General features: G+C 47.6%; 1 protein-coding gene across 1 annotated transcript in view; it reads right to left on the bottom strand.

Annotated features, from left to right (window-relative positions):
- Window positions 1–19,732, bottom strand: part of Cdh13 (cadherin 13) — a 950,975-nt gene that overhangs the window by 55,230 nt on the left and 876,013 nt on the right. The window contains exon 10 of the mRNA XM_038312938.1: window positions 18,698–18,951. Within this exon, the coding sequence (XP_038168866.1) occupies window positions 18,698–18,951 (254 nt within the window). The remainder of the gene's footprint in view (window positions 1–18,697; window positions 18,952–19,732) is intronic.

The raw sequence follows: 19,732 nt of genomic DNA, 5'->3' as shown, positions 1-19,732 counted from the left end.
CGGCTAAAAGGGACATGTCTCAGGCAGCAATCTCAGGTAGCCTATTATGGGCTTTGAGGCCCAGGGTCTGGGCCAGCATTTGGGTTCTTGAAAACTGGAGAAAAAGACTACAGTGCCTCTGAGTGGTCTACAGAGAAAAAAGAGGGTTCATCTGTAATTTCTTCCTTTCAAAAGCGTGTGTGTGTGTGTGTGTGTGTGTGTGTGTGTGTGGTCAGTTTTGGGTACCGTCCTCTGGTCAACCTGTGTTACTTTCTGAGATGGGGGTTCTAGTTTTATTTCTAGTGTTGCAATAAAAGCCTGAGAAAAAGCAGCTCAGGAAGGAAAGGGTTTATTTAGCTCACACTTCTGAGTTACAGCCTTTGGCTGTAGAGAAATCACAGTGGCAAGTAGCCCGAGACAGCTGGTCCCATGGCATCCACAGTGGGGCGAAGCGGGTGAGAATGCCTGCTAGTGCTTAGCTTGCTTTCTCTATTCTTACATAGCCCAGGACCCCAACCATTCACTGAGTCTTCCTATATCCATGAAAACATTCAAGACAATCCCTCCACAGATATGCCCATAGGCCAACCTGGTCTAGACAACCCCTTACTTAGACTTTCTTCTCGGATGGTGCTCAAGTCGACAAAACTGACCACCACACAGGGTCCCTCATTGAACTTAAAGGTCACCCATCTCCATCCTCCTCCCCAGGGCTGGGGTTACACATGCATGCTGACATGGCTGGCTCTTACGTGGGTGCTGGGGATCTGAATTAAACTTTGCATGCTTACACAGCAAGTACTTTCCCCACTAAAGCAGCCCCAAGTCAGTTCTGCTGATGTGTTAGATGTGTTCATCATTAAAATCTTAACAACCTAAAAAAGCAAAGAAACAGAAGTCGTGAGAGAGCCACACACTGCCTGGTTATTCTATTCCAGGTCTCTTCTATGTATTACTTCCACATTTGGGGTGGGACAGTTCCCATGCTTGGATGTCCCATTTCTTCCACTCAAGTTAATAAGAGCAACTCCCCCCAGCCTAAAACTCACGAAACTCAGCCCTCTCTACTCCACATTATTCTATCAGTTGTCTGCTCTGCCATTTATTTATGCAGCCCCTTTGGCTGGACACCGAGTGTGTTTTCTAACTTTTTTTCGCCACCATAAATAAGCCTTCAGCACACGGCTCTGTACATAAATCTCCGTTTCCTGAGGACATAAGTGTTTGACACTGTTTCTGATTATTTCTTTGAGATAAATTCCTAAGAGCAGAATTACTGCTACGGAAGAGGAGAGCTGTTTGAGAAAAGTTGATGCATAATGCAAAATGTCTTTCAGAAAGTTTGTTCCAATTTGCATGCCTTGCTTGGGTTCTCAAGGGCTGCTCGACACAGTGTGCTTTCTGGTTGCCTATGTGTGCTGCAATTCAGAGAGATCCACGGCTCAGGGATGAGAGCTCTTCTTAGCCCTGTCCTGGGACCCTAGGGTGCGGGGGCTCTGGGTTTACAAGGATGTGGCTCTGCTCCCCTGAGCTGTGTGGATTTCCTTCTCTCACCCCTCCCACGCACCCTTACGTGACTGAGTCACCAGCTCTTTCCAGGCAGCACTGTGTAAGCAGTAGCTTTAAGATTTGGCTGGGTTCCTCTGGGTGCCTTTGTCTCCTTAAGCCTGTTTTACCATCTGTATTTAGAAAGCCCCCTCCCTAGGCTACTGGGTCAGCTTGTGGATTCACTATTAGGATGAGGCTCAGGGCAAATGTTGGAAGGGGATAAGCACTAGACGAGAGACCCTAAATCCATGGTCATAGCCTTTCAGTGTTTTCTGACCTGGAATGGAGAGGAAATTCACAGACAGAGACAACTCAGTTTTCCTTCTAGACATACAGGCCAGCCACATCTCTCGGCTTCCTTTACAGTGAGGCTGGGGTAAGGAAATGTGGGTAGAAGTGATAATGTCCCTCTTGTGACCAATCACACTTCTCACAAACTCTTGGCTCTTTCTTACCCTTAACACAGTAACAGTAACCCCGAGTGACACAGCCTCCACCACACAGCCCCACAATGCAGAAGCATGGGTTTCTGAATGGGACTATGGGGGCAAAGCTGTCCTCCCCCTTCCTTGCACTGGTCTGTCGCGGGAGTGGGCAATAAGCTTCTGTTAGGTCTGCACGGGAGCCAGATCACTCACGACCAATTTAGATAGCATGATGGAGTGTTGTGAAGCAGGGCAGGACAGTCTAGGCCTCTCTGGGGCTGCAGTGGGCCGTAGGGGAAAGCTTTTAATACAAGCCATGTCTGGGATGATCTGCCAACTACTACAACAGCTGAGAACAAGGTCTGGGCTCTTATTAAATTTCAGACACCATGATATGAGTTTTGCTAGATTAGCCCCGTTTAATCCTCTCAATGTCTCTAGGAATTATCTCCTTTTACATCTGGAGAATGAGGTATGGAGAGATTAAGTTTCCAAAGTACCACAACCCCTGGTGGCAGAGCGGCTGTCATAGGCAGCTGGTTCACATGTGATGGAGCCAACCAGGACGACTCCATGCAGGAGGAATTACTGTGCTGGGAACGGGGGAGGGTAGATCGAGCAACTGTGGGGAAAGACAGAATCTTGGACACCCTGACGGGCTCAGCAATTCACTTGCACAGGCCTCTGACCATGGTGCTGAAAGCACCCCCTAGGGTGCCTGGTTCTGGCCGTGGTGCTGAAAATCCAGGCCGTGAAAGCGTGTGCGCTGACCGTGGTGCTGAGAAGATGGTTGGCCAGGGTAGGGTAGAAGCAAAGAGAAAGGAGAACCCGACATAGCAGGAGCTACAAGATGCTGGTGAATCTACAAGGGACTTCTGGACATGCTAGTTTTGGATCATACACAGTTACTCTCAACTGTCGTCAGGGAAAAGGCTCATTCTGTCACTGTGTGGGTAGCAGGGCTTTGGTGAGATGCGGTTTTTGTGACTGGCATATCAGATGCATTCCATGGGATAATGGGGGTCAAAGGAACTGAGGAGGGAGTTTTTCTGGTGTTCTATTTATACAAGAGCTGGACAAGAACTGGGGTTGTAGCTCAACTGGTAGAGCACATACTGAGCATGCCCAAAGGCCCTGCATTTTTCAGAGTGCAAAAATAAATTAAAAAATAGATTTCAGAAAAGGAGTCTGGAGAATGGTTCAGCTGCAAGCATGAAGACCCAAGTTTGATCACCAGTGTCCATGTAAAAGGCCAGGCATGGTGGTGAGTGCTTGTAATCAGTGTTGGGAAGGCAGGGAGAGGAGGATCCCCGGGGCTCTCTGGCCAGCCATCCTTGCCCAACCAGAGAGACTCAGGATCCAATGAGAGAACCTATCTCAACAAATGAGGTGGCTTGCTCCTGAAGAATGATATCTGAGGCTGACCTCTGATCTCCATGCCCACGTACATATGCACAAAAGCACATAAGCTTTCAAATGCACAGGGGCAAACTCGTAGAGCCCCCTGTCCAACACACAAAGAGAAAAGCAAGTGAACAGGAGACACTGCATCCATCACTGGCCTCTTAGTGCAGCGCTCCCCATGGCCCCCTAGCTGCCCTTGCTTTTCTTACTCTTAACCATCCTGACAGAGAGTCCCTCATCTTTTCAGAGACCGAGGCTTTATATTCCAGCTCAGTAGCTGCAGCCACCACAGAATTAAGCAGTGACACAGTGAGTTATTATCCCACCTGACTTTAGCTGGGTCTGTAACCTGCAGCCCAGATACCTCACTGCTGGAGTGCTCACACAACTGTCTCACTGGTGACATGAAAAATGTCCCGTGCAATCCCCTGACTTGGAGCCATACATCCTTAGAGTCGTGACTCTACCCTTTGTCGGGGTGGGGGGGGGGAGATAATGTTTTGTTGAGAAGGGGGAGAGGGTGTAATTATATTTCCCTTAAATGTTGTGCTCATTCTTGTTAATCAAAAATTAGTAGCTCTTAAAAAAATAAACACAACTCAGGTTCCCCAGGAAGCTGCTAGACGTTCCCATGGTCTTTTTAATTACACAGAGTAGAGCAACAATGCATTTCTCCACTTCACACCTCTGGAATTAACAAGACAAAATACAATGGCCGCCGTACCTAGGTGGTAGGATTCAAGGTGAGTTTTAATTTGCTTCTCTGTTCTGCTCTGAGCTTGTTAGTTTTTGTACAGTGAGCATGTATTGTTCATAAAAAACACTGAAGTGACTAAAAAGTGGGGGGACTGTAGCATTCTAAAATCTGACAAAGGAAACACAAACATGCCTTCCCGATGCTTCGTTCTTACTGCGTTCCCAGATGCAGCCCTTGTAGTCGGCAGGGTGCCGGTCCTTGTCCCTCTCCTTCAGGAATTGTCCAGTTTCTAAAGAACATCTGTAAAACTTGTAGCACTCTTTTTAGGGGTTCACCCATTTCTTTTCTGTTTCCCAGGAGGAAAGGTCTGCATGCCTAATTCTCACTACACCCTCAACAACAAAATAAATGTTCCCCTGCTTCAAAGCTCTCTGACAAAAACAGACCTGATGTCAATTCCATCTCTCCAAATTGCCTGCCCATGGCTGTTGGAACACAACTGGTCACCACCTGACACTTAGTAGGTGCTTATTAAATGGTTGAAAGGTCGATTAAATGGTGAGAGGCTATGCACAGTTTATGAGAGCTGTTCAATTGAAGCACTTCCTTTTATGTATACAGGTGACTAGCCTACATGTGTGTCTGTGCATCACACAGTGGAGATCAGAAGAGCATATCAGATACCTTGGAGCTGGAGTTACAGCAGGTTGTGAGCTGCCTTGTGGGTGCTAGGAACCAAACCCAGGCCCTCTGTAAGATCAGTCATTGCTCTTACCCACCGAGCCACCTCTGAGTCCCCAGCATGGAGCATGTCTGCCTCCCAATGGGGCCTGGGTGGATCTGCAAAGCTGAGGGTGGTGGCCAGGGAACCAGGAGAGAGGATAGAGAGAGAAGGATGGCTTCTCATTCCTTCAAACCCAAGGAGAGATATGAAATAGGGAAGGGCATCAAGTAATAATTAAACATTGCCATTTAATTAGAGTTTACTTGTGCTGTTTATTAAAGTCAGAGCTGGATGAAGATCCCTTTAATGCTTTGTGAGGTCTCATTATCCTCTTCTGGGTGGGATTTGGTGCATCCAATGCCTGGGCAAGAATTCTTTTGAAAACTACTCATTTGCAAGCCACTCATTAATTAAATTAAATTTTATGGAGTGCCTACTATGCTCTGCAGGTGTCATTCATAATTAGCCTAGTGCCCAGGGAGGGAAGGCAGGCAGAGAAGATGCAGGCAAGCACTCATGGGCAATTTTTTTGTTGGTCACCATCACTGTGTCCTAGGAGGTCACCAAGGAAACAGAATGAGGCAATGATGAGCCCACTCTACTGGGGACAAGTAAAGTGCTAGGTTCCCTCAAGCCTAAGGATCAGAACATGTCCTTGCTTAGTTGTGACCCCTCATTTATGCAGACTGCTGACTCACTGGCCTTGAACCCACATTCAGTGGAGCCACAACCCCAGTGGGGACAAAACCTGTGTAATGTGTGTATTTTCTCTGGAAGGCTCGTCATGGTTTCTGTGCTTGGGGGCAACACTGTATGTGGCCATTTAATGGGGAAAAGAAAGCAAAAAGATGTGAGTTGTGGTCTCATGTCTTCACTGGACTGGACCCTCTTCTCTCCCATTCCCCCAGGTTTCAAAATAAACCCAGACACAAAGGGAATGGATGAATTGGGGGCAGAGATGGAACAGACCCTTCAACTGGTGAAGCCAGGATGATGAGACCAAGATCCCTTTAAGACAAAGTGGCAGTGCTTTAAGAACCAGGACACTTTTTTTTTTGCGGGGGGGGGGAGCTGCAGATGTTTTTGTACGACATCTGTTCTTGCAAAATAGTTTCCCTGCTTCAAAGCTCTCTGACAAAAACGGACCTGATGTCAATTCCATCTCTCCAAACTACCTGCCCATAGCTGTTAGAACACCACTCGTCATTGCTACAGAACAAGGTGGCCACATCCACCTCACACAGGCACGCACAGCACCGATGAGGAGATACCAGTTGGATCTCTAGGAATGATGCTGAAGCTGCTCCTTGAATTGCCCGTTCTAGCTCGCTATGCTGCACTTTCTTCTGTGGCTCCCACTTTCTCACTAACCATTTAAAACATTCTGTAGTCTCTTCTCTTTTCAACCAGGCTTCTTTCCTTCAAGCTTCGTAGCTGATGTGCCCAGGTGAAGGGGTCTCTACTCCCTTGCTGTGTTCTGCATCTGATTGTCCTCCAAAAGCCTAAATTCAGAAGGTTTAGTTCCCCAACCCTGACTCCGCTGGGAGGTGGTGGGACCTCTGAGAGGCAGAGTCCAGTGGGAGGTCTTCAGGTCACCAAGAACATGCCCTCCCAGGGGACTGGAAAAACCCTGGCTCTTTCTTCTTTCTTTGTTGTTGTGGGGTTAGCCAGAAGCTGGACAATTTCTCTGCCACATGCTTCCAAAGCAACAGCATCACACGATCCCAGATATTCTAGTGATATTCCATTTTTGTTTTAAGAAATAAGTTTACCTAAAGTTCAGAGAGTAAAACAGCTGCACTGGTCAGCCTTGCAGACAAGGCAGTGGTGACACACACCTTTACTCCCAGTAGCCACACTAGTTTGCCATAGAAACAGGGCAGTAATGGTGCACGCCTTCAATCTCAGCACTAGAGAGGAATATAAGACAGGAGGGGACAGCTCTCACGCACAGTCTCATTCTGAGATTCCTGGAGGCAGGATCGTCATTTTGGACTGAGACAGAGGTAAGAGCCAGTGACTGACTGTTTTGCTTCTCTGACCTTTAGGTTGAATCCCAATTTCTGTCTCTGGGTTTTTATTAATCATGCTATGAGATATAAACTTCCAAAACTGCATGTCAAAAAAATCACTCTTTTCCTTATTCAGTTGATTTAGTTCAGGTCCTTGTGGCTCCATCACAAAGCTGGCTGTCACAGAGAGGGTGACCACCCATGTCTCACCTCCTTGGCTGACAGTTCTGTATGGGCACAGAATGTCCCCCCCTCAGCCTGTACCTTAGAGGAACTCACTTTTACTCTTGGATCCACAGAGTCACAGAGCCTTTCTGTCGGTGCTGTTTGTAGAGAAATCCCAGTGGCACGGGCATCGCTGTGCAGGACCAGTGCCCCAGATGGATACAGGAGGAAAGCCAGCAGCAGCTACTCTTCTGTGCTTAAAACTGCCCCGTTTGCTTATTGTGAATGTTGCGGTAATTTTAATTTTAAAATAATGCCTTTAAAAATTATTTTCTCTGTGTGTGTGTGTGCGCCTCAGTGCAGGTATGTGTACCACATGCATACAGTGGTGCTTCCAGGGAAGCTGGAAGGGGGCACTGAATCCCCCTGGATGTAACGTGGAGGCTAGCTGTAGAGGAAGGAGAAGCAATCAATGAGGAGGTGTATTTTGTAATGTTTTCAAATTGCATTTTGTGTGTGTGTGCGTGCGCATATGTGTGTGTGTGTGTTCATGTCACTGTGTACGTTTGGAGGACAGAGGACAACTTTCAGGAGCCAGTTCTCTCCTCCCACCACATGGGTCCTGATGATGGAACTCAAGTGGCCAGGCTTGGTGGCTAGTGCCTTTACTGTTCAACCATCTTGCTGTCCCTTGAACGTACATGTCTATCAATTAAAAATATTTCTTGCTTAGCACGAGACGTGATCTGGTCCTCCAAAAGAAAGGGTGGGGGTGCAGTTCAATGTTAGAGCAGTTGGGTAGCATGCATGGGGCCCAGCGTTAGACCGCCCCCCCCCCCCATTACTCCCCACAGTTGATGCAGAACCAGGCTGAGAGCGTAGCTTGTAACTCAGTGGCAGACTCTGTCTGGTAAATGCAAGGAGATGGTGCAGGTTTCAGATCCCTACCTCAACAACGACAGCGAATATTCTTAACTTCTGACTTCATTGCTTTGACCCCAGAGTGCTGTAGGCATTCATTGCATATTTTGGTGAATGAACGAATGAACAAACGAATGAATAAATGAATGAATGAATGAAGAGATTGGCCCAAATGCAGAGGCCCTTTCTACCTTGCACAAGCCTTCATGCTGGACTCAGCAGTAGTCACAGATGGTAACATGAGGTCTGATTTTTACAGTGTGACTCCTGGCCCATGATGTTGGAATCCACAGGGGAGCCCCTGGCTAGCCACAGTGGTAGGACCTCAGCTTATAGTCTCATTACTTTAAGCCACAAGTGCCAGAGGGGTCAGGGGCTATGTGGGTGCCATGGTTGAGCTGTTCCTGCATCAGTTCTCGGACCTGCTGGCCTCTGTGTTATTACTACTCCAAGCCTGATGCTATGATCAGCCTCTGGGGGAGACCCTGAGATGCACCCGCTGCTGGCTGGTGGTGCTGACTGACAGGTGTTCTTCTCTCAAGGGGCGTAGCCTCCCCTCTATCCATACCTATTTAGATGTCTATTACAAGGTATTAAAAGCTAAGCATAACTAGGCATGGTTAGGCATACCTGTAATCCCAGCACTTGGGAGAAAGAGGCTTGAGATCAGTAGTTCAAGGTCATCCTTAGCTACATAGAAAGTATGAAACCAGCCTGGGCTACATGAGATGCAGCCTTAAACCCCCTAAAAAACAGGCAACCCCCAAAGCTAAGCAAATTGAATGACTTAGAAAATAAATATTGGGCAAGAAGCAATATTAACATTTGTCAATATTTTTCCAGATTGGTTCTGAGAATTAATTTCGAAGGCTGCCAAGAAGGCAAATGATAATTATATTCAAATACAGCCAATTTGAAACCCTATTTTCAACAATGAGCGGGTGCCCCGTGGCAAATGCATAACGACACATGTAGACAGATGTTTCAAAGCTGATTTGCAAAAGAACCTTCTGACTGTTTACTCGGGGCTTTTGGATGACCCAGTGCCTGTCACCCAAGGAAGTCATGGACATCTTGTCTGTGGGTCATGATAAAACCCAGGGTTCTGTTTTTAGTAACCAGAGACATCAGACCTTCGGAGGTCCACTTGTGCAATTTATCAGACTCTCTATCCCATGGATGTTTTCATAATGGAAAAATCTGATCACTCAAAACGAGGGCTGGCTCTACTAATACATTTACATAAATAATTAAGAATTCCACAGCAATGTGGTGATAAAATGTATGGCCACCCATAAACCTCCAACGGAAGAACATCACTTTAATTAAAAATTACAAAGGACTCCCATAAACAACTCATTTATATTTCAAGCGCTGTGTTGGTTGACTGCAGAAAGAAATATCTGGACTCATTAAAAAAACAACAAAACTCCCTCATCCCAAATCTTCTTATTGGGGTCAGTACCACACGTAATTAGAATGAAGCGTTAATAGGTGACAGAAGATGGAGGGGCTTGCTCTAATTTTCCCCAGGTAGACAGGGTATAGCTGGCCTTCAATGTTTGCTTAAAATTTAGAAGGGGGGCGGCACCTCAAATTAAACTCTTAAATCTGAGTTTGAAACCTGGTTAGGGCATTTGTGGCTCTTCTTTCTCCCACTGAACATTCATTGCTTATGTATCTTGGGTACCCGTGTGTCTTAGAACCCCTTGGGTGAGAGTTCTATTTTCAAGTCAATTGGAATTTTTTTCTTTTGCCTTCTGCTTCCACAAAGGCCTTAGCAATTACAGAATAAAAGTCTCACAGTTAGTCAATGACATTTTTGTCCAATTTACCACCTTTTTGTTTTGGTGCAAGTGTGTGTCTGGTTTTCTTTAGAAAGGCTCCAAACAGTAGATGAAACAGAGCACTAAAAAGAAGGCTTGGTGAGTCCAGGAAGACCAGAGGAAGATGAAACTGGCCATTCGGACAAATGTTTTGATGCTAAATTTTCATTATTCTGTTGCATTCTTTACCATTTTGAATGCAGAGTGCCATCCAGCTGAAAAGACGCAAGTTCAGGGGACAACACAAGAAAAAAAAAAAAACAGAGCTCCCTCCAACAAAAAAAAAAAAAAAGAAAAGAAAAAGAAAGAAAAAGAAAAGAGAAAAACACAGGACAGAGCAGTCACTGTCAAAGGATGAGCATCTAATCTGGATGGGATTCAGATGCCAGGCTTAAAGAATAGACTCAATTTGTATCATGGTGCCCGAAGGAGAGCTGGCAGATGGAAAGGACTCTCGATGCAACCAACGAGGGTCTGTATGTCCTTCTGTATCGTGCCACTCCTGGGGCTGGGCACCAGATTCAAACAAGGCCATTGGGAACAGTTCCACCGCAGGTGGATGCCAGTCAGTGTGTGAAGATGAAAACAGATTGTGGCCAAGGACACTGGGAGGATATGCTGAAGAGGAGGAGGCAGGAGGATTAGGAGTTTGAGACCAGTTTAGGCTACATCTTTTTGGGTCAGCGAGGTGGGTCAGTGGTGACGGACGGCATTTACTGCTAGGCTATTCTAACTTTGCTCCCCGGAACCCACACAAATGAAGGAGAGAACCAATATAAGCAAACTGTCCTCTGACCTCCACGTGAACACTGTTGTACAAACGCTTGTGCCCTAGTGTGCACACACACAAAAGTAATAAAATAATATCAGAAATTTGAATAAGCTAATCACGTTTGTTTCTGCATTTAAATGCTGGTACTCAGACACCACAGCCTAGCCACTATTACCTGACAGTGGCTCTCACCCTTCCTAATGCCGAGACCCTTTAATACAGTTTCTCTTGTTGTGGTGACCCCAACCATAAAACTATTTTTGTTGCTACTTCATAACTATAATTTTGTTACTGTTATGAATCATAACATAAATATTTCTGGAGATAGAAGATTGCCAAAGGGGTCACAACCCACAGGTTGAGAACTCTTGGATGGGATTGCTTCTCTCCTATGTCTGTTAATTGGGCTCTTGGCATATGCCAGGCCCAGGCCCAGGGCCAGGCCTGGCCTGTGTTCAGACTTTTGAGACCCTCAGAAACTTTTAATCCTATGGAGTCTTCACCCCAACTCATAAAAAGTACACCTCATTATATTCATAATGTAAGTGGATTTTTTTTCCCTACAAAAAATTTAAAATGATCTAAGCATTTTTTTCTTTTGCAATTATTTGGCAAGGCAAACACTTCACTGCCAGTTGCCTGCCATCTCCCTGGTATCTGCTCAGGTGTTCTCGCCAGGTGAGATGCACACCTGCTTCGCAAACTTAAAGCCATTTCTGACAATATCCTTTGGTTCACAGGAGCTGTCCTGAGAGCTGGGCATTTAAATTCAGATGTTTGATTTTGTTATTTCCCTCTTCCCCGCTTCCTCCTTCTCCCAGATTTGTCACACGTCACCAACATCCTTTTTCTCATGACCACACACTTGTGGGAGGTTCAAACTCGTGCCACCCCTCTTGAGTGACTGTGCCACAGCTAATGCTGTGCCAGGCTTGCAGCAGGTTTTCAATATTCACCAATGACTTGATGGGTCAGTGGGTTATATCTGCAACCTCGCTCATGTAGCCCAGGCTTGCCTTGAACTTGCCATGTAGCTGATGATGCCCACAAACTCCTGATCTTCCTGTGTCTATCCCCCAACGTCTGAGATTATAACACACCCAGTTTATGGCTTTCTGGGGTGAAACCCAGGGCACTGTGCGTGCTAGGCAAGAGATGTACACACCGAGTGTGTCCCCAGCTTCCTTGTATTTTCTATTATTTTGTTAGGTACATATCTAGTATCTAATGTCATTGGGTTCTATGGTTTGGGAAACTATCCCCCAAAGGCTTGTATGTCAAAAGATTGGTCCCCGGATCATGAGATCTTTGTGAGTGGGGCCTACTGGGAGGAAGTTTGATCATTGGAGGCACATACCCTTGAAGGGGGTCTTGGCACTCTAGGTTCACTTTCTCTGCCTCCTGGTCTCCGTGAGGTGAAGAGTGTTGTATCACAGCCTCCCGATGAGGTACAGCATACCCAGAACCACCACAGAACAAGGATGGACTGTGATAATAGGTTGTAGAGCTATTGTCTGCAACTGCGGGCCGAAACACATCTTCCCTCTTTCTGGCTTTGTGTTTCTGTGGTGCTGGGATTTGGATTCAGTGTCTCATGTATTTGAGTCTCTTCTTTTTAAGCGGGTTGTCTCTGGTATTTTGTGACCGTTAGGGAAAACTGACTAAGACACGAGATATTTCCATCAAAAATCTACTGTGTATATTCTTGCTAAATTGAAAGGTTTGATCCTATGGCAGAAACTGTCAGTCATGACTCAGTGTTCTTTCTTCCTTCACAAAGATCTCAGTTGTAAAAGCTGCATACTAGGTAGGCATGGCCATGTGAACAACTCTAGGAAATGAGGCTCGAAGAGAAAAGTAGCTGACCTCAAGGAAATCACCATAAAATCAGGAAGTGGGGGAATAAATGGCTCAGTGACTTGAGTTCAGATGCCAGAGTATATAAATGCTAGGTGAGATGCCAGGCAACCATCTGTGGTCCTGCCTGGGGGACATGGACACACAGGGCATCTCCAGAGTCTGACCATCTAAGGGAGCCCTCGGCTCGACTGAGAGACACTGCTTCAGTGAATAAGGATCAATCTAGTATGATTTCTGATGTTAACGTTGGTTAACATGCACATACACATGGAACCAACATACAAGCAAAACGATGCAACACACATACGAAAAAATAGAAAAAAAAAAACCTCTAGGAAGTACCTCTTATTGTTTCTGAGCCCCTCTAGTTAGAATCTTCCTGTTATATTCCAAATGTATTTTCTGCTGACACAGCCAGGTACTGACAGTGGGGTAATGAATGGGGGATACTATTCAGCAGTGAAAAATGACAGCTGTTTCTGCACATGGATGGCTCTTTGGCATATCTGAAAGCAAGAGTAGCAGGATACAGAAGAGTGGATGACATCAGCCATTTGGGGGCAATTCATATGAGAAGTCTTGATATGTGACTCTCCCCAAATTCAAAGGCGCTGTAATGAGACTGTTAAAGAGAATTACCTTGGGTGGGATGATTATGGTCATTTTCTCTGTCCCACTTCCAGAGTTTTCTCCATGAGCTGTCTTGACACAGCCGGTAGACAGAAAGAATTCACCATCACTCAGAAGCTGCTGGCTGTTTGAATTTGGAGCAGAGCACACCCAGTGACGGACTTGTCAATGGGCTTCAGTAATGAACGCCTTCTAGAGAATTTGCAGCCTGCTGCCTGGACACCTCCTGCCTTCAGGGCTTCAGGCTTGGCAGAGATCATGTGCCTTGGCTTCCAGACACCCCCTTGCAGGACAAGTCAATGCTGAGACCAGATGTGTGTTCTATCACACAGGACAGCATGGGCAGGAGCGCCACAGATAAGGGGTTGGTTAGTTAGAAGTTCCCAAATGTAGGGAGTGGGCAGCAGGAGCCCCCTGCTGGATGATGCTGGGATGACCAAGGGCAGGCTGGACCCAAGTGATGCCATTCGGATGCTGACTGAGGAAGGCATGGATGCTTGTTGCTGGCTTGCAGGTTGTGTATGATTGGAGGTGAGATAGATGGAGGCGCTTATTGGCACTCAGCCCAGCCCAGAGGGTCTTGGAATAGATGGAGACAGAGGTGAGGAAAGGAAGTGAATATGGGAAATAGAAACAGAATATGGGACGAAGACGAGGAGGACCAGGAGGAGACACTGCAGTGCCGCCAGAAGATGTCTCACTTCCGTCTACTACAAATGGAAGGAAGAAGAGGAGGGAGAGGCTAGAGAGGCAAGGAGAGCATGGTGGGTAAGAGAAGAAAGAGAAAGGCTGGGAAGAAAGCCCATCTGGAAAAGTGTTTGCCATCTAAGCATGAGGGCACAAGTCTGATCCCCAAAGCACATATACTAAAAGTCAGGCAGGGTGGTGACTGCTTGCAATCCCAGCACTGGAGAGTCGGAGACAGGTAGACCCCTGGGGCTTCTTGGTCAGCCAGACTAGCCTCTTTGGTGAGCTCTGGGCCAGTGAGAGACTTTCAAGGTGGATAGCTCCTAAGGCTGACCTCTGGCCTCCCACACATGAACACATACACACACATACACACACACACACACACACACACACACACACATGATCACTCACGGGGGGGAGGGGAGGTCAAGAATAGAAATGAGAGAGGAGAGGAGAATCAGACAGGCAGAGATGTTTGGAGTGGAGAGACAGAGGGGGCAAGAGAAGGGCAGGGCAGGACTGAGGAGAGGGAGGCCCAGAGAGATGTCAGAGCAAGGGACACAGAAGGGGAAAGGGATGGATGGAGAAGCACAGGGACAGGGACATGTCAGCATAGGCAAGGTTCAGAGGGAGACACAGTTCTGTGCAGGACCCCTGGGCCCTGTCAGTGGCACAGCTGTGAGTGAAGGGCTGGGTCAGCATCTTTTTTTTAATACTTAAGTCAGCTAAGTTCAGAGATCTTGAGATAAAATAATAGCTCCCAGAGTGAAACTCCCTTTTCCTTAAAGACCTGTTCCCTACAGAATTACCTGAGCTACAACAGTTAATGAGACTGGAGACCACTTGCAAAATCAATGTCTGGCTGGGAACTCTGTGCAGCCCAGTGAAGAACAGGGGAAAGGTTCTTCCCGCCTGGCCCCTCCACTCAGCCTCGCTAACCCCTGTACACAGGCCTCGTTGGAAGGCACTTTCTAATGTGCCAGATCAAACGCCCCATCACCAAGGAGCCTTCCCTCCCCAGGGCATCAGGTCCACTTGCCAGTGATGTTTCAGGAGCTCAGAGCTAGCACCAGGAGAGGAAGGGATAGAGGGGAAGGCGGGGCCAGGAGGAGGGAGGAGGAGAAAAGGGAAAGGCAGGGAGGGGAGGAGAGAAGGGGGATTATGAGAGAAGAGGGAAAATCCAGCCAGTTAAGCTCAGAAAGGGATACTTGATAGGCAATTTCGATTCACGCTGGGTAAAGGGACCAGCCCAGCATCCCTCAACCAGCCTGGTATTCCTCTACCAGCTCAGCATCTCTTAGCCAGCCCAGCAGCCCTCAAGCCTGTGAGTAGATGCTGGCCCTCTTAGGATACCAGCCACAGGGAATTAGGGCAGCAGCGTTACCTGAGGGTTTTTGTGGTTCCTAACCACAGGCCCATCTGTGCCTCCTGAAATTTAGCACTCACTCCAGTCTCTTGAGAAGGGCTCCGGACCTCTTTAAGTGGCCCCAGTTCAAGCCTTCACACAGGATGCTGGGGTCCGCTGTGAAACTGCACACTAAAGCCAGACCATCCACACTTGTTCTTCTTCTTGCTCCTCAGGGTCACATGTTCCAGAGGACTCTGGGAGCTGCTCCTGGGACTAGCTGCACTGCCTCTGGGGAGGGTGTAGCTCTTTCCGCAGGCAGATAGAAGACTGGTCCAGGGCTGACCTCATTGCCTTGGAGACATTGAAGCCTGGCTGAGGATGGAGCTAGCTAGGGAGACTAGCACTGTGTGTGTGTGTGTGTGTGTGTGTGTGTGTGTGTGCGCGCTTGTATGTGTATGTGTGCGTGTGTGTGTGAAAAGGGAATCTGGCCTCAGTACCCAATGCCTTCCCACTGGGCACCAAGTTCCCATGTTCCAATCAGCTGGCTAATTTGTGCATTGTTTGGCATAGGGGAGTTTGAACTGAGTCCAGGTTACTGGTGACCTATGGTTTTGGTCAGTCTTGCTGGTGTTATACATCCATCCCTCTTTTCCTAGGCTCTGGTATAGAAATCCTTAGCAACCCCTATCCCCCCACTACCACCCCCACACAGTGGATGCTCCTAACAGTGCACTGGGGCACAATGAGGAAACCATGGCCTCTTGTTCCACAGTCTGAATTGTGCACTCCAGGTTCTGATGCTGGCCTTGGTGGCCTTCAATGTCTTGGCTGCTACCAACCAGCTTTCTCTTTGCAGCTCATCTTACCCTCTATTCCCGGTGCAAGGAGGGATGTTTCCGCTCACCTGTCTCAGTGCGTAAATCCGTGATCTCTCCACCAGCCACAGTCTCCTGACTGCCTTCCTGGCCCACCATGGCAGGTGGTCACATCTCAGCTGCCCCTCCAGCTAGGTGCCCTTTGCCAGAGGCTCATCATCTGCTCAGGCACAGTGACTTGATGGGAGTGTGAGCTGGGTGACACGGGGAGGGACTGGGGGGGGGGAGCTGGAGATACTGTTTTCCCTTGGAAGCCTTGACAGGCCAGACCACAAGATCCTGCCACCTGGAACCTCAGGGAAGCCCTGGAGCCTGCTTAGCCCCTAGCTGCTTTCCTCCCTTTCGGCTCCTCTGTCTTATAAACAACCACAGACTCTCTCAGCAAACTAACCCCTTTGCTTACTTCAGCCCATAGTTGGGTTCAACTGGAGAACCCAGAGGGACCCTCCCTCCCTCTGTCTGCCTTTGATGTAGACTCCATGGCTTTTGTCCCAGGAACCCCCACTCTATTAACCCTTTGTTCTCCAGCAGCAGCAGAGCTGAGATAGCAAGGCAGAGCCCAGATTTAGCAATGCTAATCCCACTGCAGGTCATTTTATCCCCTCCCCCACTTGCAGGAATCCCTTGCCTCCTCCTCCTGTTATAGAAACGGAAAAGGATGGTAAGGAGCCCTAAAGATGGCCTTGTCTACCCAGTTGCCTTTAGCTGAGTTACAGGTTTCACAACCAAGTCCTTAAGGAATGCTTTCTTTGACAGCTAAATTGCCATTTCCTTTGCTGGATCGCTAGCAGGGGCCTGGGGAGGGGGAAGAGAAGACAGGGGAGGAAAGGTGATTCTCATTCTCACTGTCAGAGGAGTTGCTAGCATTTTGTACTATCCTCTAGTTCACTTGGCAACTCAGACAGTCTAGAAGTGAAGAGACACCCACTTTGGGGGTGGGAAACAATCTCTTCTTCTTCCCTGCCAGCTCGCTGTATGGGAGACAAGGTCAGGAGCTTGTCTCTAAAATTTTCAAATTAAGAAAAAAAAAAGGACTCATTTATTACAAGCGTGTCTAAGTCTTGGTCATTCGTGCCCTCTACAAGCAGGGTATGGTGTTTTGGAAGGAGAAACTTGAAACTTTCTTTGCAGAGACAAACTGTCTTTGGGCATGTGTAATGATCTGGTCATTGTGTGGCAGTGTTCCAGCGAGGGCATCCTCTGGCTGCTGGCACTCGACGTCAGCCATTTATTGAAATCTCTTTATGTAAAGACCGTCTGTGAATTACCGAGTAGAGCTTAAGACATAAACAGGACTAGGATGATTTGAGCCATATCTGACCCAAAGCCTTCTCCCTGAGGAAAACTAGCTTTCATAGTACCCGAAGGAAAGTTTGACCAAGAAGCAACCAGTGGTCCTACCTGGCTATGTTGCCCACAGCAATTCCTAAAGGTGCAATAGCGACATTTCTGTCTTGGCAGTAACCAACAGCTATCTGATTGAACTTAAGGCCCACTCAATGGGGGAGAAATCATTCCTGGTACAAGAAACCTAGCCAATCTAGTGAGGCCATGGATCTTAGTGGACTTATACTGCAACTTCACTAGACCAGCATGACTCCTAACTGCATTCTAAAATCTGTCCTGACACCCACAGGTAAGGACTGCTCTCACTCTCATTAAAGACCAGCATGACTCCTAACTGCATTCTAAAATCTGTCCTGACACCCACAGGTAAGGACAGCTCTCACTCTCATTAAAGAGCATTAAAGAGGCTTTCTCAGGAAAATACACACACACAAACATACATACACACACACACACACATACACAAAACCCACAGAAAACCACAAAGGATCAAAATACAGAGAACAACTTATCGTGGGGTAGCCAGTCCTAAGAGATATATCTACAGTACAAATCTTGCACCTAAGGCTCAAGGGACATCATGAAAGAGAGGCCAAAAGATTTTCAGAGCCAGGAGAATGGGAAGTCTGTTCTGAGAGTGTCTCCTAGAAACAGCAGGGATGCTACACCCCTGAATTCTGAACAAGACCTGAACAATGCCAGTGCCAATAGACAGGCTACCACGGAAGGGACAAATCTCAAGGGCCCTCATCCCCAGACAAAGGCCACTAAGGAATGCCGAGGGAGGGAGAAGTAGCATTTCCCAGGGATGGGCCCCCTCAGCAGTTATCCAGTATCAAGTGGTCAGTCCTGAAATCATATACATACAAGTGACGCTAAGTGGACTGAGCAAGTTGTGTTTATATACTTACACACATGTAGGTGTAAAGAATAATAATTCAAGTGTAAGGAACCCTCCTGTCTCTGCCTCCCCAGTGCTGAAATTACAGCTGTGATCTGCCACACCTTCTCTATGGGAGCCAGGAGCACAGACTCAGCTCTCTCCAGACTTGGGTGACAAGCACTTTACTGGCTGCACTGGCTTCCCATGCTGGAATTCACAATACCTCCATCTGGCAATGGAACCAACCAATGCCTTTCACAGAGCATCAAGTTCTGAGATGCAGAAGCCCACACAAAGTGGCTCTTCTTTATGATCCTCAAGATTTGGCTAGGTCCTTTGGGAACATAGCTCTAAAGTCAATCCCTTCCTCAGTTAGAATCAGGGATAAGATCATTGTCCTCTCACTGAGAGTCCATTGGCCCCCTCAGGTTCAAACTTCTTTTCCCTCCCACACATCGAGATGGACAGTAGATTTAACTTAACAGCATTTTGCAACAGGCAGCCAGCAACCAGCTCCACCAGTTTTGGCAACCAAAGAGGAAGGTGGTTTCCTGCTCGCCCCCATCCATGGGTACCAAGCTTCTCACCCACCTGATGGTTTGATGTTGCAGGGAGTCGGGGTCTGTGGCATTTACGGTCAACAGCACACTGCCCACAGAGATATTCTCCTTTTTGGTCACCATCATGGGGTCCGGGTAGAAGACTGGACCCTCGTTGACATCCAGGACCGTAATGTGGACAGTCGCTGTGGAGCTGGGGCCGTAGGAGACGTCTGGTACCAGTGGATCCTCATTTTCCACTTTGATCAGCAAGGTGTGAAAGGCAGAGATCTCATAATCCAGGGGCTGGGGAGCAGACAGAAGGGTTGTCAGGAAGGCACACACTATGAAGTGTGTTTACTCTGCCCATGGCCCCTCTGGCATTGCATGAACAGCTGTACACACTTGGGGACAGTGCTGGGCTTTGTGGCTTAAGTCTTGTGCCATTTCAGGGGTCCTCTCTAAGGAAAAGAATGTGGAGTCTGAGGACTGTCGTGAACTTGGCTGTCTATGACACTCCCAGAGTCTTTTGGTTTCAGGGACTGTTTTAACCGAGGGTGACACCAGAATGAGTTAGGTCCAAGACACATGGGGTGGAGGTGCTGGCCTTCCCCACGGAGGGGCGTTTCAATCATCACCCCGATTGAGGATTTTGATTGAGGACCCCTCCAGAGGATTTTGCAAAGAGGTGGACAGTCCATGTGCCCCTGGCTACATCAGAGAGCACACAGGACACCCTGCTGTAAAAAGAGTTAAGGTGGTATTCCAGCCTATCAAATGTCACATTCTTTCCGAACCACAGAAACCATGGTGCATTGAGAGTGACCTTTCTGGGAGGGGCTCCTGCTCCTAAGATGCATAGGGAGACAATTAGACAGGACCGGGATAAACTTCCCAACACAGTGGTCCCTGCACAACAAGTAGCAGACTCCTCAGAGCCAGGCACAGTGAGTACCCTTTTTGGGAGGATGACATGAACAGGAGCCTGAGGCAGAAATTTGGGTCTATGTGGTACATTCTCAGAGGAGAGGAGTCAGGAGGCAGATAGAGATCATGTGCGATGGAATCTGTATGATGAAATAAACCC

The sequence above is a fragment of the Arvicola amphibius genome, chromosome 15 (genome assembly GCF_903992535.2).
Source record: "Arvicola amphibius chromosome 15, mArvAmp1.2, whole genome shotgun sequence".
In the NCBI taxonomy this organism is placed as follows: domain Eukaryota; kingdom Metazoa; phylum Chordata; class Mammalia; order Rodentia; family Cricetidae; genus Arvicola; species Arvicola amphibius.
The sequence above is the reverse complement of the archived record's forward strand: the minus strand, read 5'-3'. Positions and strand labels throughout refer to the sequence as shown.